At 50.4% G+C, this 26,419-nt stretch overlaps 1 protein-coding gene across 1 annotated transcript in view; it reads right to left on the bottom strand.

The window, feature by feature from the left end:
* The window catches only part of KNL1 (kinetochore scaffold 1), a 579,877-nt gene that overhangs the window by 283,339 nt on the left and 270,119 nt on the right, over positions 1–26,419 (bottom strand). Inside the window, exon 14 of the mRNA XM_078659817.1 lies at positions 8,470–8,585. Coding sequence (XP_078515943.1) covers positions 8,470–8,585 — 116 coding nt within the window. The remainder of the gene's footprint in view (positions 1–8,469; positions 8,586–26,419) is intronic.

Below are 26,419 nucleotides of genomic sequence, written 5' to 3'. Positions count from 1 at the left end.
CAAAATGGTGGTACTACCCAGACTGCTGTATTTCTTCACTAATCTGACCCTCATGGTTCCGATGTCCTTTTTCAGATCCCTCAACACACTACTAACGGAACTGATATGGGGTACGGGCAGGCGCCGTATCAGCCTGGCTAAGTTGCAATTACCCACAGACGGGCGGAATGGGGGTGCCAGATCTGATTGCCTACGGTTACGCCTGTCAACTCCAGTGGCTGGCCTACTGGCTAGCGGGACGTAACCTACACGAAATAGGCATGACTGAAACGGATAGGAACAGGGGCACTATACACCGACTGCTGTTACCAGACACTAGGACACCTGCTGACACTAGCTGTCAAGTACTGGAAGAAAGCGGTCAAATACACTAACGCAGCGACATCCTATGCACCCTCAATACCACTAATGGGACTACCAATGGGAAACGGTATCCTGACGGAACAAACTCTTCAGGCGTGGCAGCAAGCGGGAGTCATGCAGGTAGGGGACTTCTTCACGGAGAACGCTATCATGACGCATGCAGACTTTGCACACCTGCATCATACCCCCGACACGTTATTTCTGCTACACGCGCAGGTCGCACGTTACATAACCTCGACATGGGCACGGGATGGGGCAGAACCGCCCACGAACTCGCTCGTTACAATGCAATTTGTGATGGGGACGGGCAGCCATCTGACGAGGTGGTTGTCGGCTGGCATCAGAGATGGAAGGGCGATCACACTGCAACCCACTCGGGCACGATGGGAGGGTGATATGGGCCATGCACTGGGAGAGTATACTTAAGTTCCCTAAAAAAGTGTCCCGCAATCCAAAATTCAAATTCATTCAATTAATGGTAGTGCACAGGGCGTATCTCACTACCCATAAGCTACATGTCATGTTCCCAGACGCAGCGGATACATGCCCCAGATGCAGAGAGACAGATGCAGGACTGTTACACATGTTATGGGATTGCCCCAAGTTAGGCTGTTATTGGACAGCAATCCATAAAACTCTGGCGGAGGTTATCCCGGGTAGACCTTACACGATGCCGCTCTACAGTTTGCTAGGTATAGGTCACAAGGAAAAAAAGAGAAGCGCAGCCTCCCGCTTTGCTGATCTGGCGCTGCTGCTAGGGAAAAGATTAATAACGATGCGATGGAAATCGCCCAGACCGCCGGAGGGCTGGCACAGCGAGGTGTTGCGATGGGGTAAGGCGGAGGGAACGGAACTGAGAAGGGAAGAACGCAGAGGCCTAAGGAAAACGCATATATCGCTAGAATGGGAAGCAATATTAACAGAATTTGAGGCTTGTGCGGACTCGCTAATAGAGACATGAGGTGGGATACTGGTATACGTATACGAAATTGCTGGATTTTCCTTACGATATAAGCAATGTGTTAATGGGAGAAACTGATGGGGCAACATGGCGAGGTACGACACGTGTCTCAATGGGAGTACACACGTGAACAGAGAGAAAAGATGTTACTAGGCAGAATATATAACGCAGAAGCTTGATTATGTTTGAATCGACGTATGGAGACAGAGGTGTGTGATCAATACAATGCTAAGAGTGCAAGGGGGGGAGGGGGGAGTTTGAGTAAATGGAAGCATTACAAAAGAAAATTGCAAGATAAGATAACTGCACAGTTGGCACTGCAATGTAAATGACGTGGCAATGTACATGAGAAATGGTCGCTTGACTGTATTAATGATTGATGCAATAAAGACTTTAAAAAAAAAATACGTAAGGGGAAAAGCAGGCAAGGGGAAAGATTCTGGGGAGGGGGGAAGGAGCTGGGGAAGTATACAGATAATGAAGGCGGGAAAGAGGAGGGGAGGGTGAAGGACCCCGCATGGAAAGAGGAGGGGAAGAGTGACGGGCACACAAACCGGTAGACGAGTCAAAGCAACGTCCAAAGTCCAGTAAGCTGAGACCCCAGGGGAAGTGGTATCACTTCCCTATCTCTGTTGTGGGAGGTTCCCTTTACGCAGTGGACTCTCTCAGAGGGGTCTCTGAGACTCCAAGGCCTACATACTGTATCCTTCCCCAAAAAGGGGAGAGGGAGTGCTTTGGCAAGGGGTGCCATACCATACCTCAGCTGTGAGTGGCTCCCTTGGCGCAGTGGACTCTCTCAGTGGGTTTGCTGAGACTCCAGAGTATAAATATTGGATCTTTCCCCAACAAGGGGAGAAGGAGTGCTTAGTCAAAGGGCACAAATGACAGGGGGCAAGGCAGAGTAGCAGGCAAGGTGAAAGATTCAGGGGAGAGGGGATAGGAGCTAGGGAAGTAGACAAAGAGAGAAAGAGTACTAAATGGGAACATATTTAATTAATGAGTTATTATATAGTGCTGGCTAGACCCGAAGGAATAGGAGCGCTTTACACAAGGAACAATAATGTTGCAATTTACATCAGTTAAAAGTTACATAAGTTTCAAGAAAAGCATTTAATGAACATGGGGGACAAGGTGAATGGAGCAAGGAATGGTAATTGGATAGGGTAAAGGGGTAGGAGGAAGATGGGACGTAGAGACGAGGGGAAAATCTGTCCATGGTCCGGCTGGGTAGGTGACGGCAGGGGGGGCATCAGCTAGAGTCAATATCCAGGACAGCGGCCACCAGAGAATACCAAATCCAGCGTGGGAACAGGCCGCCCAAGGCCCTGACAGGACAGCAACTCGCCGCCACAAAAGTGCTCCTATCTTGGGGAACTGCTTTGGTTCACCGCTGCATGGCCTGGCTTGCGCAGCACTGGGCAGGTCGGGCGCTCTCACCGTGTATGCCGGTTCCCCTGCTCTCGCTGTTATAGGCTGGATATAACTCAACTGAGTTGAATAGGTATTAAAGTAGATGCTGTACTTATTATGGACGTTAGGTCTCCTATGTTGAACAGGAAAGTTGTCTCTCACCTTGGTTTCCCTTTTTGGATCTCCTCTTGCGGGAGTCCGCAGAGTGTAAGATGGGGCACTGGTAAAGAGAGCAGTCTCTCCTCGCCCCTCAGATGTCTTGCCAGCAAAAGAATCTTGTCTTTTTGCCGCTGCTCTTGGCTATGCAGGTGAATCTGCTCATGCTCTCAAGGTGCTCCGGGAAAGGATGCTGCAGTCACATCTTCTAAGGTCATGACAATCTGGCAAACAAAGGTTACAGATCCTGTGCTGGTCTGAATTTGCAATTTGTTTGCACCATTTTGGGCGCTTCGCAAAAACATGGAATTTAGCGAAAAAGAAAAACAATTCCTGTAATGAAATTCTCTGAAAATACTCTCACTCTTGCCTTTATTGGTTCCAGTGAACCTCACATACGACCATATATTGTGTAGATCTGCTCTTTATGGTCACTATAGAAACTCAAACCTCTTAGGGCGAAGCCGGAGGAGCGAAAAATGTCAGAAAGGTGACTATTTGACCGACATAGAAGGGTAATATCACCTTTGGCAGGACAGTAGCCTGAGTCTGCAGCACCAATTTGTCTGAGAAGAAAGAGGCGTTGGGAGGTTACGTAGAGAGCACCTGCAGTTCACTTATGTGTCATACAGAAGTGATGGGAATCAGACAGTCTTGATTACTAGATGCCATAACAAACATCGGTGCATAGGCTCACAATATATATATATATATATATATATATATATATATATATATATATATATATATATATATATATATATATATATATATATATATATATATATATATATATATATATATATATATATATATATATATGAAACAAGCGCCTCCTCTCAATGAAAGAAGCAGGAACCTCCACGGGGAATTCAATGGCAGAGCCTTTAATGACAGATTGATGGCGAATGCATTTCGGCCGGTATGGCCTCATCAGCGCCTGCGGTGGTGTGAACGGAAGTCCTGACGCTCTGCAGTTAAAATGCACCTACTCGCGCTGGATAGGTGCGAATGGTAGCTCCGCCCCTCAGCGAAAGAATCCTCAGGTGATGATGCATAGGGTCCGATTGAATCATCGGACTCCATTTCCCAGGATGCAGCAGTGGCTCCCAGGTGAGTAACGCTGGAGGGCGGTATTGGTGAAATCCAATGAAATAGCTATGGGAGAGGTGCTCTGCACAGCGTTCTTTCCGCAAAATGAAACAAAACGTCCCGCCTTGAGTCCCCAAGACCCCCTCAATCATTAGTCCGAGCAAAAATAATAGCGTGAGCAGGAGGTGCATACAACCCGCCCTGGCTGAGAACAATGTCTCGCTGTGTCGCTGCAAATCCTCGGGCTGCCGGCGAGTCTGGAGAGATTCAGTGATTGAAGAAACACGCAATGCCAAGGCAAACTCCAGAATCTCCAGGCCACTTGTGAAGGGGGGGCTCCTGAACCGCGCCTCTGGAAAAGCGCGCAGTTATATGAAACAAGCGCCTCCTCTCAATGAAAGAAGCAGGAACCTCCACGGGGAATTCAATGGCAGAGCCTTTAATGACAGATTGATGGCGAATGCATTTCGGCCGGTATGGCCTCATCAGCGCCTGCGGTGGTGTGAACGGAAGTCCTGACGCTCTGCAGTTAAAATGCACCTACTCGCGCTGGATAGGTGCGAATGGTAGCTCCGCCCCTCAGCGAAAGAATCCTCAGGTGATGATGCATATATATATATATATATAATATTAACATCGGGAATATATTTAGGTCCCATTTAGGTGAGGCAAATACTTTTGGAGAAACACATGGTTCAAGTACTTCCAGAAATGCATCAAAAACCGCGACTGATGGAGGGGGGGGGGGTCGGTCAAGCAAGTTTATAAATTGTCTGAAAGTGCAGACACATAACCCATAAGTTTGCCCACTGCAAAGCTGGACAACAACAAACAATTTCATGCACAGAATCTAGATCAGGTGTCTCCAGCGATTAGCTCGAGAGCTGCAAGTAGCTCTCCTGTGTGCAATCCAGCCTACAAATATAGAAGCGTTTGTATGGTTGAATTATTTCTGTACCAAAAGTAAAAAAAGCTTGTATTTGAGACACAAATGTGTGTGTTTTCAGAACTCATAAACTGATGTTTGGGGGAAAATAGTTACATTCTCAAAATTAATTTACATCTATCATTTGATTAGGAGAGATTTATTATTCAAATTATTACCTTGGTGCCAGGGGGATTGAAGCTATGGCTGATCTTTATTACATATGTAGATGCATTCCAAGTTGATAGAGCTTTTTTACTTTACTGCTGGCAGTCCTGCCTAATGCAACGATTTGATCATTGCTGACAATCTTGGATGGGGTGGTTACTATCACATCACTAACTCAGTAGCTCGGGCTGATTTTCACTGAACATAAGTAGCTTTTATTACAGAAAAGGCTGGAGACCCCTGATCCAAATGACGAACCCCATGCCAGGCCAAAAACGTTTCCCAGTGAGTGGCACATATGGACTAGGAGTTTTTGCTTCATGAATAAACCTACTACTTGAGGCGGCAAGTCACAAGAATGTAGCTGCTGCGCCTCAATCCCCAAGAAAAGTTTATTAGTCTATTATTGTGCAATGAAGCGCCCTAGTAAACATTTACTAAAGCGACGTTCAATTCAGTTCCTTAGTGCTCCAATTTTAGTCATGCAATATGGTAGAGCGAACACGTTCGAATCGTTTTCCTTTCCCTACATATTTTGGGCCAGATGTAGGTAATTCTTATTTACCTACTCTTAAATACCGAATCATACCGATTCGGTATTTAAGAGTAGGTAAATAGGAAGGGGGCAGATGTGGGTAATTCATATTTTAGAATTACCGAATCTGTAAGAGTCGGTATTTACTGATTCGGTAAATAACGAATCGGTATTTCCTATTGATTCCTATGGGCCTTGAAGCCCATAGGAATCAATGGGAAATACCAATTCGGTATTTACCGAATCGGTAAATACTGAATCCTGCAACGGTGCAGGGGGTGTCACTTTGACACCCTGTAGCACCCCAATTCCAGGCTTGTGTGCCATGTGGCAAACATACGTGCCATGTGGCAAACATACATGCCCTAAGGGCATGTCTGTGTGTCACATGGCACAGGTGTACATGCACAGATGTGCATGCACACCTGAATTCGGTATTTTAGCACCCAATTGTATTGGGTGCTACAATACCGAATTCTGAAGGCCTGTAGCACTGTAAACAGTGCTACCTACATCTGGGATTTACCGAATCGGTAAAATTACCAATTCGGTATTTAACAGAATCGGTAAATTTACAGATTCTGTAAAATAATGGCCCCTACATCTCAATCACCAAATACCGGTCGGTAACGGCCGAATTCGGCTGTTAGCGACCGGTATTTGGTGACCTACATCTGGCCCTTTAACTTTTATTAAGGCAAATGCTTTACTATTAAAAAGGCATACTTTTCTCCTCTTAAAACCCCCAAGGGGCCACCTTGTGTAAAATCTGGGAAATACTAGTGACCAGGAGCCCGATGACAAAACATGTCACTGTGATGAATAAGGGCCATTGTTCTTTTTAATGTAGAACTGTAAAATTGGATTTCTTCCAATAAGGTATCACTTCTCACTGGTAAATGTCAAAGTGTTGCTTGTATAGTGGGTCTGGTATTGCAGTGATAGAACTATCAACTTTGACACAGGAAGAAGTACTATAATATTCCCATTTTACTGCTATAGTGGCTGGGTTTAAAGAAGGATATGGGAAGGGCATTGACAAACACAATATAATTCTGCAAATGAAGGGGGTGGTCTTTGCTGTGCGGGTACCGTTTTATTGTTCATCCCATTACTTTCTGTACAACTTAAAAAATGGATGAAAAAGAAACGGGATCAGGTTAGGGATAACATTTAAACATCAGGAGTTTTTGAAAGTTTGCATCTGAAGAAATCAAATTTTGAATTAACATTACAGACAGTAAGAAGCAGAATGAGGTCTGGTAAGACCCCAAGTGAGAGGACATGCTCAACAGCTGAATCTGGTTCGATTCAAAGACTCGTAATTCCCCCCACCCACCTTCCTGTGATACATCCTGTGGCGACAACAAACATAAATCAACTTTACACAGATTTGGACAGCAGTTCGGAATACCCCTACCAGTTTCCTCATGAATCTGTTTGAAGGAACACTGGACTCATTTCACACCATACCAACTCATTGAGTCAGATCATGTTCACCGACATCCCCTCGATGAACCATTTGCCCCATATGTAAACTGCAGTTACGCTCTGCACCAAACAGCAGAGACATAAATTAATTACTGAATATGCACTATACAAAAATCTTATTAAGAGTGTTTGTTTGTTCCACCGGGAACGTAGGGAATTTTAGCTGCGAGACCAACCTGCATGACTGACTCTCACGGGGCAAAGTGCTTGTGCACCCCTGCACACCAAAATATTATAAACATTCAACCCTGCACTGGAAAGCCAAATACTTCCAATAATTTAATGATACCAATGGGAAGCATGACTGAATATGCACGTTTCATTTTTGGAGGCGAGCAAGATTCATTGTTCCACCAAGCACTTGTCGGGCATCTTCTGTGGATTTGTTGCACACAACAGTATATCGTCCGCGTACAGTTGAGAAATTCTAAAAAAGATTTCCAGAGTACTCATCAGAGATGGACTTCCCATAACACTTTCCTACTCAATGAATTCCCTATAATGAAAATAGGCACAATGCCCCGTATGATGGCAGTTTCCATGTCCTCTAGGTCACCTCAATCTCTTTGTGCGTTATACAATCCAAAATAACATAAAACTGTGAAGAATGCACGGACTCTCCCGCTGGCCTCATTTTGAACCCCACTTTGCCTTTCTTGGGTCAGCTCCCACCCACGAAATGTCCTCATCTTTTTTTAATTTAAAAAGAAGACTGAGAACAGATACAGCGTTGAAGATGGAGGTTTGGTGAGAGTCTCAGACCAGGAACAAGGATTTCAATCACCGTCTCCTTGGACAATGAAGCAGCCAAAGAGGGCTTATTCCACTGAAAGCTTATTTCAGGACAGTCACATGCTATATAGGTTAGTGGGTTATGTTAAAAAGCGATTCAGATTATGTGGGAAGAATTTGGCCAAACCTGTCCATACTGAAGACATTCTAACAGGTGGGCAGGGCCAGAATAAATGTTCCTTCGGTAGGTGACATGCATCTACCTCTCTATTGGGCTTTATAAGAGTACGTTCAGAAAACTGGAGTGCGCAAATTTAATCCACATGAAAGTTGATGCATTTGCTGATGTAGCCACCCTGTTATTCTTTCTCAACACTGATAAGTGGACAGTTCTAAATGGTTTTAAACCGCAAAGTTCATAACCAACTAACACATTGTTATTGGGTGGTCTTACAATATCCTAAAAATCACACATTCTAGGTGACATTCATGTAGTATCAAGTACTTTGAATTTGAGACCACAGCAACTGTCGGTACTAAAGAAACATATGAAAATGTTTTAAGGAAGTTATATCAACATAGACACAATATGACATATTAATGAGCAGGCAAGCATGGCAAAAAAATTCAACTTACTCTTCGACAAATTGAGAGAGTGCATGACAGTCTTCTTCAAAGACCTGAAGCCTGGGCTGATAAATATATCGTTCACTCAGAATGTCTTCTTGAGTAGGATAGGCCTTCACTTCATGCTATGGATAAAATGAATGTATACATCAAAAGTGTCACTACTGATGTTAAAATAAACATTGTTCAAGGCCGCAAACACCACAACTGAACATTTTTAGGGTCGAACTGTAGCCATGGCATGGTTTCTGACTGGACACCTACTAAACATGTACTTTGTGTAACACAGACCCATAAAAAAAAGTAACTTTGGTTAAAACTGATTCATAACATATTTGAAACTGCGATTAGTTAGCAGCAAAACACCTGCAAAGTTGTGAGAAGCACATAATGCTTTTCTGCTGCCTTTGGCTAATCGACCCTCTTGAGCATTCAAATGTTGCGTTCACAGACTGCCCAGTACAGCCATGCAAAAACATGAACTGCCGCTGATCTGAGTGCCCTAATCAGATTGTCTAACAATTTGGCCAATCAAATCTACAAAGGGGTCACACATGTATTGAAAAAGAGGAACACACGGCATCTCGTTTAGAGAACAGAGTGGAATCCTCTGAGATGCCACATGTTTTACATTCTGTCAACCATTCCTTAGGAGTATTCATAGAATTTAAGAACTCTAACTGCCCCCCCCCCCCCCTACTCACTCACTCGCTCTATTGCAATCTATATACAGGTAGAAGTATAAGCGACCAAAATGTAGCAACATTGTATTTCAAGATGCGATTGTAAACCTACAAGAAAATGTTTTAATTTAATTGGACCATATTACACATTTACTGGTCAAGTATTCTCTCCATATTTATATATATACTAATATCCAAACGTTGAATACTTTTGTTACTGCAGTGCAAAGGTCAGGTCAATTTACCTTTATTGCCACAGTACAGCAAAGATAACATGAGAAAAACCTTTCAACAGCTTGCATGCAACTATTACTTTATGTACTGAAACAACTCTTTAATAATGACAATATCTCTCCAGGGTGATTTTACCTTCCTACACATACTCTCACCTTTTATCCATTACACCCCCCCCACCCCCCAAAATGTTTGTACTTTCAACTACTTCGCACCATTACCCCGCCTGCCACACCCAATGAACAAGTTACTTATTGTCTGTAATGCTCTTTCTAGTGGTTCCTCACCTAGGACATCCCGAGATGCCAGATTGGATCCGAATAATTTTTGTCGTGCTCCTCCATGATGACAGGTGGCACCTTGCAGTTACCCACTGGCTCCAAACCACTCCGGGAAGAGCTGCATGTAAGTGCCAGTCCTACCAGTTTCTTGTTGTTTTCCCTTTCCACACCCTAAGACGCGAAGCATTACCATTTGTTGGTAAGAATGTGCTGATCACTAACAGGAGACATTTTTAGAAGAGGCCACTCCACAGAACTGTAAGAAGGACAAACACCTCTCGCGCCAACACAGTTGTAGTGGCTTGACTCTTGTCCAACAGCTCTCAGACCTTCTGGTGTCTACTTTTTGGCCAGTGCGTAACAGATATTGATGAAGAGAACTAACCACCTCAACAGAGTCCTATGGTACATGGTCTTACCTTTCCATGCTAAAAAGTTGATCATTCCCCAAATGGTGTATTGTATGATGAATGTAAAAACAAAGTCCTGACCTTGTCCACTGGATGGAGCACCTTCCTCCTCTTTTGAGGGGCAAAGGGGAGCAAAGAATGTAGGTAAAGTGATCGACTGTTCAACACGAAAGTCACAACTTTGGATAAGGATACCAGCGTCCTCAGTACCAATTTGTCTGGAAAAAAGGTGGTGTAGGGCGCAGTTGCATGGATTTGCCTGAGGTTCACTCATGCGAAGAGCTGATGTTATCACAATGAGAAAGACAGCTGTCAAGAGACAGTGAACAGTGGATAGGTTCAAAAGGCATATACATCAGGAATATCAAGACCAAGTTAAGGTCCAACTGTGGGACCACAAACTGTTTGGGAGGGAAAGTGTGTCAAATCTTTAATAAAACACATTACAACAGGTTATTTAAATAAGGACAGAAGGTCAGACAGTGCCCATTGTAAGATCCCTTGGCTAAAGACAAAAAAAACTAAAGGACATCCGACATATTTACTTGTAAGGGGTCTGCATTCAGGGTGCCACGCCGGGGTACAAACTTGTCCCAACGACCAGCTAAAGGGAATTCATGGAGGGTTGCCTGGCAGAAAGGATTACATCCACGATTTCTGGCGGCAAAATACATTCAGTCAATAAACATTGAAAGGAGATTTGGATGGCGGACCTTGCCCAGACACTGAAACAAGCACTCCTGCCTAGGTGGTACCCTGATGGGAGCACATATGCACATACTTAGAGTAGTTCCAGGTACCACACTTTCCTTGGCTAATATGGGACAATTAGGATGACCTGGGTTGCTCAAAATCCATTGCAGGAACGGTATTGGTGGGAAGGCATACAGGAGATCCTAGTCCAAATCCTGCCAGACTGAGTTTCCTAACAAATGTTTTTGTGAGAACTACAAAGCACAAAATTGCTGACATTCTCAAAATTGGCGAAAAGATCTAGCCAGGTGTTAGAAAGGCGAACCCGGGGGAGGCAGAAGGTGTCTGACTGACCACCCCTAGGTCTACCCCTCCTTCAGAGAAGGGACCGAGCGATGTCGAGGGGCCTCCGACGTGAGGGCCCTCTCCTAGAATCGTACAGCAGAGTAACCACACCCCTACAAATGTACACCACACGTAGATAGAGTTTTCAATCTTTATCTGGCAATAAGTATCGTTTCAATATATACAGCAGATCCAGAGATCTGGAAAGTCTCGTGACAAAGGGGCAAGGTAGCGGGACAGTCTAATAGATGGTCGGTTGCAAGGAGACTCTACGCACAGCTCTCAATCCTCGAGCTGGGGAGTTCCGGAAGGTTGGGCCGCGGCAGCGCCAGCAGGTTCCAAGATGGTTCAGCGAGTGTGGACCGCGGCAGCGCCAGCAGGTTCCAAGATGGTTCAGCGAGTGTGGACCGCGGCAGCGCCAGCAGGTTCCAAGATGGTTCAGCGAGTGTGGACCGCGGCAGCGCCAGCAGGTTCCAAGATGGTTCAGCGAGTGTGGACCGCGGCAGCGCCAGCAGGCTCCAAAATGGTTCAGCGAGTGTGGACCGCGGCAGCGCCAGCAGGTTCCAAGATGGTTCAGCGAGTGTGGACCGCGGCAGCGCCAGCAGGTTCCAAGATGGTTCAGCGAGTGTGGACCGCGGCAGCGCCAGCAGGCTCCCAGATGGTTACAGCGAAGATGGACCGCGGCAGCGCCAGCAGGCTCCAGGTAGAACAGCAAGGTGAGTTCGTCTCAGGGTCAGCCGCGACAGCGTCAGCAGGGCTCCTCGACTCCGGGATACAACTGACGTCCTACTCCGGGGCTGGCCCAGATATAGGTCTGGAGTCCTTTGATGTCCGGACCCTCTCGCGTGGGGGTCAGAGGGGCCGGGATGATGGTGTCCAGACACCCAGCAGGGGGGGTGGAGCCATCGCTCAGGGAGGCCGGGGCCCGATCGAAACCAGGCATCCGGGGGCGGTTGGAGAGCCATCGAAACTCCCCTCTCCTTGTCTCTGGTTGAGTGGCCACTCTACCACCCGGAGGGCTCTTGGTGCCTCGATGGCAGGCTCGCTGGGGCCGTGGTCGCGGCTGGGCCGGGACCACGTGTCTGTGACGTGATGGGCCCAAGATGGCGTCGGGCCTGGAATGAGGGTCCGGGGTGGGGACCGGACCGGTAATGCTGGGGCGGCCCGAGTGTGCCGTGTCAGTGGTTGTGGGCCGCCGGATCTGGTGGTTTGTAGGTCGTGCAGAGGTGTGCCCGAGGCCGACCCGGACTGGATGGAGGGGCCGATGCCGTCCGTGGCCCGCCATGCGGGAGGGGTAGGACCACGCCACGAGGCCGGGTCCAACACACGCTGTAGGCAGGGGAGAGTCACCCATCTTCTTGGGGATTCTCCTCGCCAAGGGGGAAGAATCTGGAGAGCCCGTCAGCGTTGGCGTGGTGGTTGCCAGGGCGATGCTCCACGGTGAAGTTCATCCCTTGGAGGGAGATGGACCAACGTAGCAACTTCGGGTTCTCGCCCCGCATCTGCATCAACCACCGCAGGGGCCGGTGGTCGGTCTGTACTCGGAAGTGGGTGCCGAAGAGGTAGGGCCGGAGCTTCTTTAGGGCCCATACGACGGCGAATGCTTCCCTCTCGATGGTGCTCCATCGTTGTTCTCGGGCCAGCAGGCGCCGGCTGATGAAGGCCACAGGAAGGTCGACTCCATCAGAGTTCATTTGGGAGAGTACGGACCCAATGCCGTGTTCTGAGGCGTCAGTTTGGACGATGAACTCTCGGCTGTAGTCGGGGCCTGGAGCACCGGGGCGGTGCACATGGCAGTCTTTAGTGTCTCAAAGGCTACTTGGCACTCGGGGGTCCAGTGCACCTTCGGGGGTAGTCTCTTGGAGGTTAGTTCTGTGAGGGGCCCCACAATGCTCCCATAGTCCTTTATGAACCGCCGATAGTATCCAGTGAGCCCCAGGAAGGCTCGGACGGCGGTCTGGGTGACGGGGGGCTCCCAGGCCTGGATGGCGTCGATCTTGGGTCCACCAACCGCACAGGAAGCAGCTTGCTTCCTCAGCTGACTGCTTTTAGGGCAGTAACACGGAACGAGGTTGACACAACCATGGCCAAAATGAAAAGCGGTTCCCCTTTGGATCCCGCCCCCATCAGATTCCTTAAAACAGTAGCCCCTGTCATCGTGCCTACGATTACGGAGCTTATAAACATCTCGCTCTCTCAAGGCTTGGTCCCCCCAAGCTGGAAGAGTGCAGTAGTTAAGGCACTCCTAAAAAAAAAACAGCTGGACCCGGCCGACATGGCGAACTACCGGCCAATTTCACTCCTCCCTTGCATCAGCAAAATGGCCGAGAAACTGGTCAATGGGCAACTGTCACAGTTTCTAGAAGCAAATAACCTCTTACGGCAGTCCCAAACTGGGTTTCGCCCGGGTCATGGCACAGACACCGCCCTTCTCGCCGTCATCGAGGAGGCAAGGTGCATTCTGGATTCAGGAGGGTCAGTGGCAGTGATCCTCCTGGATCTCAGCGCAGCCTTCGACACAGTTAACCATCGTGTCTTACTCCATCGGCTGGCTGCGGCAGGGATCGCAGGTTTGGCGCTCACGTGGATAGAATCCTTCCTCTCAGGGCGCTCGTTCCAAGTATGGGACGGCAACTTCCACTCTGCCACCCTACCCGTCACAAGCGGAGTCCCCCAGGGGTCATCACTAAGCCCCACTCTATTTAATGCTTACATGGCCCCTCTCGAAGACGTGGTCACCCCCTTCGGGATCCAAATAGTGAGCTACGCGGACGACACGCAACTGGTCGTCTCTCTCTCCCAACTGGACAACTATCCAGACAATTTGCCGAACTGCCTCAAGGAAATTCACAACTGGATGTGCGAGTCATCGCTCAAACTAAACGGGTCAAAGACTGAAGTCATGCTTCTGGGCAAGCAATGGACCACCATCCCCCCATCGGTCTGGCCAGATGTGTTCGGGGAAATTCCCACCCCGAAACAAGAAATTAAGACCTTAGGAGTCTGGCTAGAACCCGAGCTGTCGATGAAAACCCAAGCATCCAAAACAGCAGGTACCTGTTTTGGTCTCATGCGCTCTATCCGCAGGATCCTCCCAATACTTCCGCCCCTATCCAGGAAACTCCTGGTCCAAGGTCTGATCCTTGCGCGGCTGGACTACAGCAACATGGTATATCTGGGAGCTCCAGAAGCTACCATGGCTAAACTCCAGCGCACGCAGAACGCAGCCGCCCGGTTACTTATGAACCTCCCTTCCAGAGTATCAGCCAAACCAGCAATTAAGGCCCTCCACTGGCTTCCAATACGTCAAAGGGTCGAATTCAAGGCCCTGTGCACTGCACACAAACTGTTTAATGGTCTTGGCCCTGCTATTCTGAGAGACCTGGTTACCCCTTACATGGCCCCCAGGTCCCTTCGCTCGGATAATGAGCGTCTGGCCAACTTCCCCAGATACAGGAAGACTCGTACCGGCGGCCGACGCTTTTCTGTTAAAGCATCGTCCGGGTGGAATTCACTTCCCCGCCCCCTGCGGCTGGAACCCAGTCATCTGATTTTCAGGAAAAAACTGAAAACGCTGCTATTCCCAAAATAAAGTCCCCTCCTTTTCTCCTCTGGTCTCCACAAATGTTATAGCGCGGGGATGCCTCCGGGTCACCAGGCGCTCTACAAATCGCTAAAATAAATAAATAAAATAAAAGGGGAGCCACTTGGCCGCTCCCCACTTGGTGTCCCAGATAGGTCACGGACCCTTGACCGATCTGGCACTTGCTGGCTTTTATTGTTAGTCCGGCCCGTTGGAGGGCCGTCAGGACCTTCCAGAGGTGGGTCAGGTGCTCGTCCCAACAGAGGCTGTACACCGCAATATCGTCCAGATAGGCGGCACTGAACTCTTCCAGCCCTGCCAGCACCCGATTCACTAGTCTCTGGAAGGTGGCCGGAGCATTCTTCATGCCGAAGGGCATCACGTTGAAGTGGAAGTGGCCATCGGGGGTCGAGAAAGCGGATCGTTCTTGTGCCCCTGGCTTGAGGCCGATTTGCCAGTATCCGGCCGTGAGGTCGAAGGTGCTGAGGTACCTGGCGGCTCCCAGGCGATCGATCAGTTCATCCGCTCGGGGAATGGGATGGGCGTCGGTCCTGGTGACGGCATTCAGTCCCCGGTAGTCGACACAGAACCGCAGCTCCGGGGGCACCCCGGGGGCGGCGGCCTTAGGGACCAGGACGACGGGACTGGCCCATGGACTGTCTGAGGGTTCGACTACCCCTAGGGCTAGCATCTTGGAAACTTCGGCTTGGATGCAGGGCCGGACTCGGTCGGGGACGCGGTAGGCTCAGTGCCGCACGGGCGGACTGTCCCCGGTGTCGACGTCGTGAACACACCACTGGGTGACCCCGGGGGTGAGGGAAAATAAGTTCGCAAATTGACCCAGCAGTTTCTGGCAGTCCTGGCGCTGTTTGGGTGTCAGCGCGGGAGAGAGGGAGACCCCCTCGACGGAGCCATCTTTCTCTGAGGTGCTCAGGAGGTCTGGTAGAGGCTCGGAGTCGTCCTCTGCTCCGTCATCGGTAGCCAACAACAGGCTCAGTTCGGTGCGGACAAAGTGGGGCTTGAGCCGGTTGGCGTGTAGGACCCGGAGGGGGTTCCGGGGGGACTCCATGTCCACTAGGTTTGTGACGGGGCTCTTGCGCTCCACCACTTTGAAGGGCCCCGTCCATTTGTCCTGGAGGGCGCCGGGGTCGACCGGGGACATGACCCAGACCTGCTGGCCCGGCTCGAATTCAATGGACGAGGCATTTTCATCATACCAGCGCTTCATCTCCTCTTGACTGGCCTTTAGGTTGGTTTCGGCTAGTTCCCGGAACTTCCGAGTCTCATTGCGGAGAGTCAAGAGGTATCGGAAAACATCGGGCAGAGTATCGGAGGCGGCCAGCTCCCAGCCTTCCTTGACCAGGCTGAGGGGGCCTCGCACAGGGTGTCCATATAATAGTTCAAAGGGGCTGAAACCCAGGGACTTCGGGGGTACCTCCCGGTAGGCGAACAGGAGGCATGGCAGCAGAACGTCCCATTTGCGCCGGAGGGGCTCTTCTAGGCCCTTGATCATTCCTTTCAGGGTCCTATTAAATCGCTCCACTAGTCCATTCCCTTGAGGGTGATACGGGGTGGTGAACTTATACGCGACCCCGCACTGTTGCCACAGGGACCGCATATATTTCGATATAAAGTTTGTGCCCCGATCACTTACGACCTCTCGGGGGAAGCCGACTCTAGAGAAGATCCCCATTAGCGCCCGACCCACTACGGGAGCTGTGATAGTCCGGAGGGGGATAGCTTCTGGGTAGCGGGTGGCATGGTCCACCAGGACGAGGATGAAGCGGTGCCCCTGAGAGGTTGGAGGATCCAGGGGCCCCACGATGTCGATCCCTACTCGCTCGAAGGGAGTGGTCACCACGGGAAACGGTTGGAGCGAGGCCTTGATTTTCCCCCCACTCTTTCCGCTGGCTTGGCAGGTCGGACAGGTTCGGCAGTGGTTGTACACATCGCTGCGCATCTTCGGCCAATAAAAGTGGGTCACCAGGCGGCTGTAGGTTTTGTCCTGCCCCAGGTGCCCGGCGAGGGGCACATCATGTGCCAGGTTTAAGAGAAAGTCTCTGAAGTGGAGGGGGACGACTAGCACTCGGCCGGCCCCCAGCTCGGCGATCTTTTGTTCACTGTACAGGAGGTCCTGGTCCCAATAGATCCAGTGGGACCCCGAGGAGTCTCCTGTGGCTTGCGTGGCGGCTTGTTGTCGGAGTCCCTCGAGGGAAGGACATGTCTTTTGCTCCCGACGGAACTGCTCGCGGGTGGGGCCCCCTTCTTGGCGCCACTGGGCTAGTTCGGGAAGGGGCCCGAGCTCGGGAAGTTCTTCATGGCTGGGGCCCTGCGGCCCCAGTTCGGGTTCGGCTGTGGCAGTGGCGGGTGGCGGAGGTGCCGGCCATTCAGGTTCTTCGGGCAGATTGTCTTCGGTTGGGACGGCGTCCCGGGTGGACATGGAGCGGGTCGTTACGCAAACCCATTCAGGAAGGCCTAGCCTCCCCAGATGCTCTCTTCGCTCGATCTGTGCCCAGGGGGAACTTTCCAGGTCGTTCCCTAGGAGGCAGTCCACCGGGGCATCGTCTCGGACGGTGACTTTCAGCATGCCGGACACTCCTCCCCACTCGAAGGGGATGCGAGCCATCTGGCACAGGCTCTCGGAATTGTCCGCTGACCGGACAGGGCACAGAACGTGGGGCAAGATTTGTTCTGGGGTCACCAGATGGCAGCGGACGGCGGTTATGCTGGCCCCCGTGTCACGGAGAGACTCGGCCCGGCGTCCGTTGATGGTGACCCACTGGCGGTACTTCTGGGTGTTGATCGGAATCTGGTCTCGGGGGATCATGTCTTTGTCGCCCAGGGAGGCGAGGCACATGGCCGCGGACTCCCATTCTTCTGGTTCCATAGGGACCTCTTCTTCTTCATCCTTTTCTTCGCTCAGAGCGGCTGCAGCGATTTGTCGACCGGGGGGCCCGGTGGTGCCGGGCCGCTGGTTCATGGGGCAGAGAGGATCATTGGCATAGTGCCCCAGCCGCTGGCATCTGTGGCACGTAACGTTGGGGCGTGGCCCCGGTCGGGCTGGATGGGCTCCCCTCGGGCTGGAGGCTGGTGTAGAGGAGGCGGGCGAAGACCCCGGCGGGAGGTCTCGGCCTCGGCTGATGCCAGACCCGCCGCCTCGCGGCCGGTGGTTCCCCGGGGACCCTCGTCCGTATTCTCCTGTGGTGTTCCGATGGACGCGGTTGCTCGCCCACCGATCTGCTTCGACCGATAGCTTTCGCGGCTCGGTCAACTTGCTGTCGAGGAGGTGCTGTCGTAGTTCAATGAAGCAGTTGTTGGAGGTGCTCCCATAACATAAGGTCGACCAACTGCTGGTAGGTAGTGACCTGACTGCCTTTGACCCACCCCTCGAAGGCTCTGCTAAAAAAGTTCACATATTCCACCCAAGTGGTACCGGGGATTTTTTTACAGTCTCGGAACCTCTGCCGGTACATTTCGGGGGTGAGTCCGTAGCGCGTGAGTAGGGCCGTCTTCATGTGTTCATAGGAGGTCATTTCGGTGTCAGGGAGTTCCAGCAGGGCGTCCCTCCCTTCGTTGACAAACTTTTCCCACAGGCCGGCGCCCCAATCCTTCAGGGGCACCCGATGGGCGGTCATGGCCACCTCGTAGGCTTTGAACCATTGCTGGATATCATCGTTCTTGTAGTATTCTTTGACTACATCTTTCGGTAGGTGAACCTTGGTGTCCACGGGAGGGGCTGAGGTCTTGGCCCCGGCCGCGCTATCTTCGTTGATCTGGGCCTTGATTTCTAGTTCTCTCAGGCCTCGTTCGTGTTCATATGCTAGTCGTTTTTCTTCGAGGTCACGTTGTCTCCGTTTCTCTTCTAGATCCCCCTCCAGCCGTAGTTGCTCGAGGGCTATCTTTTTCTCCGCTAGCTGGAGTTCTCCATCTAGCCGGAGTCGTGCAAGCTCCAATTCGTGTAGCCGGTTGCGCTCTCGTTCTCGAGCGTCTTCATAGATGAGGTCCGCGTTTAGTCTTTCCCCCGTCGGGGGTGCGCTGGTTTCCTGTTGCCCGTTCGGGCTATTCTCCTCTTGGGGTGGTCTGTCTCGGGTTTCCACCCAGGCTTGTAGGGCCGATTTGAAGTCCTCTTTTGTGCTCAGGCCAGTGGTAGCGATACCCATGTCTTTACAGAATTGTTTTAGTTCTTTGTGGCTGTATTCTTCTATCTTCTCTTTCTGGAATTCGGCAGGTAGGTTGGTTCCTTGGGTCGTCATGGTCTCTGTGTGTTTTTCCGTCGTAGCGGGTAGATCACTCTCTGTACGATTTTGCGTTGGCTCGGATCGCAGCGCCTGCCACCAATGTTAGAAAGGCGAACCCGGGGGAGGCAGAAGGTGTCTGACTGACCACCCATAGGTCTACCCCTCCTTCAGAGAAGGGACCGAGCGATGTCGAGGGGCCTCCGACGTGAGGGCCCTCTCCTAGAATCGTACAGCAGAGTAACCACACCCCTACAAATGTACACCACACGTAGATAGAGTTTTCAATCTTTATCTGGCAATAAGTATCGTTTCAATATATACATCAGATCCAGAGATCTGGAAAGTCTCGTGACAAAGGGGCAAGGTAGCGGGACAGTCTAATAGATGGTCGGTTGCAAGGAGACTCTACGCACAGCTCTCAATCCTCGAGCTGGGGAGTTCCGGAAGGTTGGGCCGCGGCAGCGCCAGTAGGCTCCAAGATGGTTCAGCGAGTGTGGACCGCGGCAGCGCCAGCAGGTTCCAAGATGGTTCAGCGAGTGTGGGCCGCGGCAGCAGATTCCAAGATGGCTCAGCGAGTGTGGACCGCGGCAGCGCCAGCAGGTTCCAAGATGGTTCAGCGAGTGTGGACCGCGGCAGCGCCAGCAGGTTCCAAGATGGTTCAGCGAGTGTGGACCGCGGCAGCGCCAGCGCCAGCAGGCTCCAAAATGGTTCAGCGAGTGTGGACCGCGGCAGCGCCAGCAGGTTCCAAGATGGTTCAGCGAGTGTGGACCGCGGCAGCGCCAGCAGGCTCCAAAATGGTTAAGCGAGTGTGGACCGCGGCAGCGCCAGCAGGTTCCAAGATGGTTCAGCGAGTGTGGACCGCGGCAGCGCCAGCAGGTTCCAAGATGGTTCAGCGAGTGTGGACCGCGGCAGCGCCAGCAGGCTCCCAGATGGTTACAGCGAAGATGGACCTCGGCAGCGCCAGCAGGCTCCAGGTAGAACAGCAAGGTGAGTTCGTCTCAGGGTCAGCCGCGACAGCGTCAGCAGGGCTTCTCGACTCCGGGATACAACTGCCGTCCTACTCCGGGGCTGGCCCAGATATAGGTCTGGAGTCCTTTGATGTCCGGACCCTCTCGCCTGGGGGTCAGAGGGGCCGGGATGATGGTGTCCAGACACCCAGCAGGGGGGTGGAGCCATCGCTCAGGGAGGCCGGGGGCCGATCGAAACCAGGCATCCGGGGGCGGTTGGAGAGCCATCGAAACTCCCCTCTCCTTGTCTCTGGTTGAGTGGCCACTCTACCACCCGGAGGGCTCTTGGTGCCTCGATGGCGGGCTCGCTGGGGCCGTGGCCGCGGCTGGGCCGGGACCACGTGTCTGTGACGTGATGGGCCCAAGATGGCGTCGGGCCTGGAATGAGGGTCCGGGGTGGGCACCGGACCGGTAATGCTGGGGCGGACCGAGTGTGCCGTGTCAGTGGTTGTGGGCCGCCGGGTGGCGGATCTGGTGGTTTGTAGGTCGTGCAGAGATGTGCCCGAGGCCGACCCGGGCTGGATGGAGGGCCGATGTCGTCCGGGGCCCGCCATGCGGGAGGGGTAGGACCACGCCACGAGGCCGGGTCCAACACCAGGGCTCTACCCATTGGTGGAACATGGCCTGCTCCACCTCCGCCACGTGTGATCTGATAGACCATGCCTGCCTAGTTCGCCCGCTTTGGCGTTTAGGGACCCTAACTTATGGATGGAAACCAGGAACATGTTATGATGCTCCAGCCACCGGCAAGGATGTAAAGTATTCTACCACAAAATACTGCTAGTTGCCATGCCAGTCTGTGAGAACCTCCCATCAGCTTCCCACTGATGGATGTCCGGAAAGTCTTCAAGGCCAGAAGAATGGGATTTATCTCCAGAATGAGGATGTGGAGCCTGACCTCCAACGGAGACCATAAATCTCTGATCTTGCTAGAGTGATTCCTGTCCCACACTCAATACGGCAGAGAAAAAGACTTGAACTTTGCTGCGTCCAAAATCACCTGGCAGATAATCTAAGGTGAGGAATCTGTGATCAGTAGCCATCATAACAATTTCATACCAAACTTCACACGTATGGTCTTTGAAATTAAAGGTTTCAGATTGTCAGATTTGAAGCAGATTGGCCAAAGGGAACAACAGTTCTAATCAAAATCATTACATTTTTCATTTAAGATGGAAAACTTCAAACAGGCGAGTTTTGTTGCAAGCAACTGGAAAAACTCTAAACAAAAGTCCACCACCCTACTCAGTTTCTTACGTGGGTTTTCTGCCAGTAATCATCAGAGGACAGGTATGGAAGGAACCTTTTAAGTATACAGAGGTAGAAGAAGCACAAATCACAAAAGCTAGATTTACCTGGGAGAATAAAGCAAGATCTAAGAGGATAACCAACTCACTTGTAACCATATATGTTCAGCATGCCGTGCGGTAGGACATGCTTCTAGCATCTAGTGGTTGGGCCAGATTTACCAGTTTCTTAATTTTTAAGTTCTTGGGAGTTGACCAAGGGAGACCTCCTCAGAATGTCATCAGCCTAGAGAGGCCAAATTCCCCTGTAGTGTGGGTTATGGGCCTCTTTTTGCATGCATGTTAAGTTAGCATGGCTTATTAGGGGCATAAACGCCATTTTTCCTTTTTGCTGCTTTTGCACACAGCACTGCTTAGCTGTTTTTGCTGAGTTAGCTTTCACGAAGGTCTATACATGAGAAAGGGTTTGTTTTTCGACATCCATAGTGTCCCACGTCTGTACACTGATTGCTGAGCCGCCAAGGTTATCAGAACGTGCGAGCCTGTTTATCGGCGTGTCCGTGTAACACATTTTAGACACAATTTGGCAGCTGCAAGCCAAGTAGGATTCTGGCGCCTTTATCATAGCACACTTGCCAGAATTAAGCACACATGGAAGATTCCAGGCCTGCAGAGAGACTAACCAATCCAGATGTAATTTACACTTACTGAGCGGACAGGTAAATGGGGTCCCCCTAAAGAATACTCCAGAGACCTTCTATAGTTTTATAATACATAGTTCCTAGATAGGGAGAGTGTTTTAAATAGGTGCTTTTATCACCTGTTTGCACTACCATTGTAATAGGATTCCTCCTTTTGCATTTTATGGAATTGTAACCATGCTGACCGTATTATTCTTAATCATATGTAGGCTTATGTTGATTAAAATACTGCGCTTGAGATCACATCGTTAAAATAAACATGTTAACCTTACCGTGTCTCTATTTTACTCCTGTTTTGGACTGGTAAGAACATATAACAAAAGAGTGTTCTCACTTCCCACCATTCCTGAGATGGTCCTTAGTCGCATGTTCTAGGTTGTCCAATCATTGGTTCCGTTGCTATAGGACGAAGAGCTAATGTGACACTGATTGCTAGTCTGGTAGGGGATTTTGGGTACTGAGGTGAGTTTTGGCACATCCTAATTCAATGAGGTCCTAAGTCTTTATGCACAGTTCTGTGTTTGCGCAGAATCCCTGTAACAACACGTTTGTTCATATTATTTTTCACAGATTGATTGTAATGAGTTTTGCATTTCCCTGAAGATAGTCTTGATTCTCACCCCTGATCCCCCCCCCTCCCCCATTATACTTGGTCTTACGCGGTATCGAATAGTTTTCTTACCTGTCGGTGTAGTTTTGCAGCTTGAAGATCTTTCTGGATTCACTATGTTGTGCATTATTCCGTGGTCTTGTGGTTGGGTCCGGAATCGTAGTCTTTTCTTTTCTTTGTTTTTTTTTTTTTTCGTAGCCCAGGTGGGCGTCGGCGTCACACCTCCTTGGGTGCATTTCTGGTGACGTCGGCATGCTTCCTGCGGAAGCTCCCACTCTTGGGCGCCATCTTCGGGTTCTTTTTTTCCGTGTTTCTTTCGTTTCCGAAGTAATGGCAATGTTCTATTTAGGTGATATTTTACCGCTCTGTACTTTTAAAGTCCTTTTTTTTTTTTAACCACTTCTTCCCTCTCCAGCCTCATCTTTCTGGCGGAGGTGGGTGGGTTCGCTAGTGAATCCAGAAAGATCTTCAAGCTGCAAAACTACACCGACAGGTAAGAAAACTATTCGTTTTGCAGTGTGAATCTTTCTGGATTCACTATGCTGTGCATAGATTTTGTAGCGGTTTCTCATCTTTGTGGCGGCTGGGTGGAAGATGAGCGTTGGTTATTGAATATGTGCTGGAGCACCTTTTGTCCGACTTGTGCTTCCTTGTTCATCTGTATATCCACACAGTAGTGCTTCGTGAACGTGTGCACCGAAGCCCATGTTGCCGCCAGGCATATGTTTTGTATGGGTGTGTTAGCCAGGAAGGCTATTTTAGCACCCTTTTTCCTAATGGAGTGGGCCCGTGTCCCCTCTGCGAGGTCTTGTCCTGCCCGTTTGTGGCAGAGTTGAATTGTTTGTGCGATCCATCGTGCAATAGTCTCTTTGGTTACTGCCTTGCCCATGAAACTGTTGGCGAATGACACAAAGAACTGTTTGGTTTTCCTGTGTCCCTTCGTCCTCTCAATGTAGTGCATGACTGCCCTTCTGGCGTCCAGGGTGTGCAGAGCTCGCTCTGCGCTAGTGGTTGGTTTTTGGAAAAAACTCGGTATCTGTATAGACTGGTTCATGTGGAATTTGGACACCACCTTCGGCATGAAGTGTGGGTCAGTCCTCATCACAACCCTATCATTGTGTATTTGTATGTAGGGTTCTTGTAGCGTCAGCGCCTGAAGCTCGCTTACTCTGCGTAAGGACGTTATTGCAACCATGAAAGCTGTTTTCATAGTTAGCATCTTTAGGGAGGCTTTGTGAAGTGGTTCAAAGGGCTCTTTCATGAGTTGCGTTAGGACTATGTTCAAGTTCCATGCAGGTGGCGGCGCCCGCTTGGGTGGTGCGATCCTTTTCTCTCCTTCCAGGAATCTCTTCACCACCGGTGATGTGAATAAACTCCTGCACGTTTCTCCCCTTGTGTAGGCGACTATCGATGCCAAGTGAACTCTTAACGAGGATGAGCTAAGGTTCTTCTCCAGCAAGTGCGTCAGGTACTTTAGCACTGTGGAGTCCTTCATTTTATTTATTTATTTATTTAGGAATTTTATAAAGCGCTAGTTACGCTCACCGGCGTGTCCCTGTGCTGAATTGCCAAAAATGAGAAGAGTGAGGGGGTAGAACTAGGGTAGTGCTAGGCGAAACAGGTAGGTTTTGAGGGCTCTGCGGAACATAGACTCGGAGGGTTCGAGACGTAGTTCAATCGGCAGTGAGCTCCAGTGCTTGGCTGCAAGAAAACGGAACGATCTTCCACCCATCCGGGCTCTGCGTATTTTAGGAACCTTGACAAGGCCAGTGTCCGAGGATCTAAGCGTTCGTTCTGGTCTGTAGGGGGTAATAAGACCGTTGAGAGGAATGGGTGCCCTGCCTCCTAGAATCCGATGGCACACACATAGGGCTTTGAATTTGATCCTTTGACAGACTGGTAGCCAGTGGAGAGATTTTAAGGCTGCTTTGGAGGAAGTGCGTCTCGGAAGCCTTAACACCAGCCTAGCCGCTGCATTCTGCAGCACCTGGAGACGATTGATGTTACTGACTGTACTACCCAAGTACAGCAGATTTGCATAATCTAGTCTCGAGGTAACCAGGGCATGTACGAGGGTCTGTCTGTCTCCAACAGGGAGCATATCAAGGACCTTACGTAGGGTTTTAAGTACTCCAAAACACATACCCACAACTCGGTTGATTTGTGGCGTGAATGATAGCTCAGAATCAAATACAACCCCTAGATTTTTGGCCTGTTGTGCTGGCCTAGGTGTAGGGCCCAAGCAATTAGGCCACCATGCTGAAGACCACACAGACGGGCCACTCCCCACCACAAGCACCTCAGTCTTGGAGCCTTTCAACATCAGGCAGTTGTTAGACATCCAGGAGGCTAGCTCCTGCATGCAGACACTGAAGTTGGCGGCTGCGGTGTCGGGTGCCCGTGATAGGGAGATAGCCATCTGCGTGTCGTCAGCATAGGATACGAGTTGGATATCGTATTTCTCTACAATCGCTGCTATAGGGGATGCATATAGGTTAAACAAGGTGGGGCTAAGAGCAGAGCCCTGGGGAACTCCTTGATCGAGATGGATTTGTTTGGAGTAACATTCACCTTGTCTGACCTGAAAGCCTCTTTCCATCATAAAAGATTGTAGCCATCTAAGTGCCTTCCCTTTGATTCCTCCCTTGTTGAGACACTGTAGCAAGATGGAATGTGCTACAGTGTCAAAGGCGGCACTTAGGTCAAGCAGGATGAGTGCCATTGTTTGACCCTCATCAACTCCTTGCCTGACAATTTATTGTGAAGTCTTTCTTTTCTGCACCACATTGTGAATCTTTTCCATTTCGCAACATAGCACTTCCGAGTGCTGGGCCTTCGTGCCTCCCGAAGGACCCTCAGGGTGCTTTCTGGCAGTCTCAAATGTGCGAACTCTATGTCCTCAGGAGCCAAGCTACTAGGCTCAGGCTCTCTGGCTCTGGGTGTAGCACCTCTCCGTTCTGCATGGAGAGTAGGTCTTTCCTCTTGCCGAATCTGTGGGGTGCACACTGTGTCATCTCCATGATCTGCGAGTACCATGTCTGCCTGGCCCACTGTGGTGCGACCAGTATCAGGGTCATGTTGCTCGCTCTGCACTTGCTCAGCACTCTGTGCATCAGTGGTATCGGGGGAAAGGCGTAAGCAAATGTCCTTGACCAATCTATCCATAGGGCATTCCCCAGGGACCCCTCCTCGGGCTGTCTGGATGCGAAGTTTTGGCATTTTGCATTCCGGCGTGTGGCAAACAGGTCCACTGATGGCGTTCCCCATCTGTCAAACAGCCACCTTGTCTCTTGAGCATTGAGCTCCCACTCGTGGGATGCCGATGTCTGTCTGCTGAGCCAGTCTGCCTGTATGTTGTCCTTCCCTGGTAGGTGTTTGGCTAGCAGGGCTATCTTGTGAGGGATGGCCCATCTTCATATCTCCTGCGCCAGCGTTGAAAGCGTGGCCGACTGTGTGCCACCCTGCTTGTTGATGTAGAACATCGCGGTGGTGTTGTCTGTTTGTAGCAACACCTTGTGCTTGTACAGTCTTGTTTGGAAAGCTTTCAGTGCAAGGAAGATTGTCTTCAATTCTAGGTAATTGATGTGCTTTGTCGCATCTGCTGTCGTCCACAGGCCCCTCACCTTGAGCTCCTCCATGTGAGCGCCCCATCCCTTCAGGGATGCGTCTGTGGTGATGGTCACTGTTGGTGGCGTTAGAGGCTTTCCCCTTGTTATGTTCTCCATGGTCCACCATGTCATCTCCTTCTGCACTGCGTGCGTTACAACCACTTGATCCTCCCAACTGCCTGTAGCTTGTGACCATTGCTCCTGTAGCCATTCTTGAATGGGTCTCATGTGGAGACGTACATTTGGTACGAGGTGGATGCATGATGCCATCATCCCCATGATCTTGCTCGCCGTCCTCACTGTCCGAGCTTGTCCCTTC

Source organism: Lissotriton helveticus, chromosome 9 (genome assembly GCF_964261635.1).
Source record: "Lissotriton helveticus chromosome 9, aLisHel1.1, whole genome shotgun sequence".
NCBI lineage: Eukaryota > Metazoa > Chordata > Amphibia > Caudata > Salamandridae > Lissotriton > Lissotriton helveticus.
This window is presented reverse-complemented; position numbering and strand designations above follow the sequence as displayed.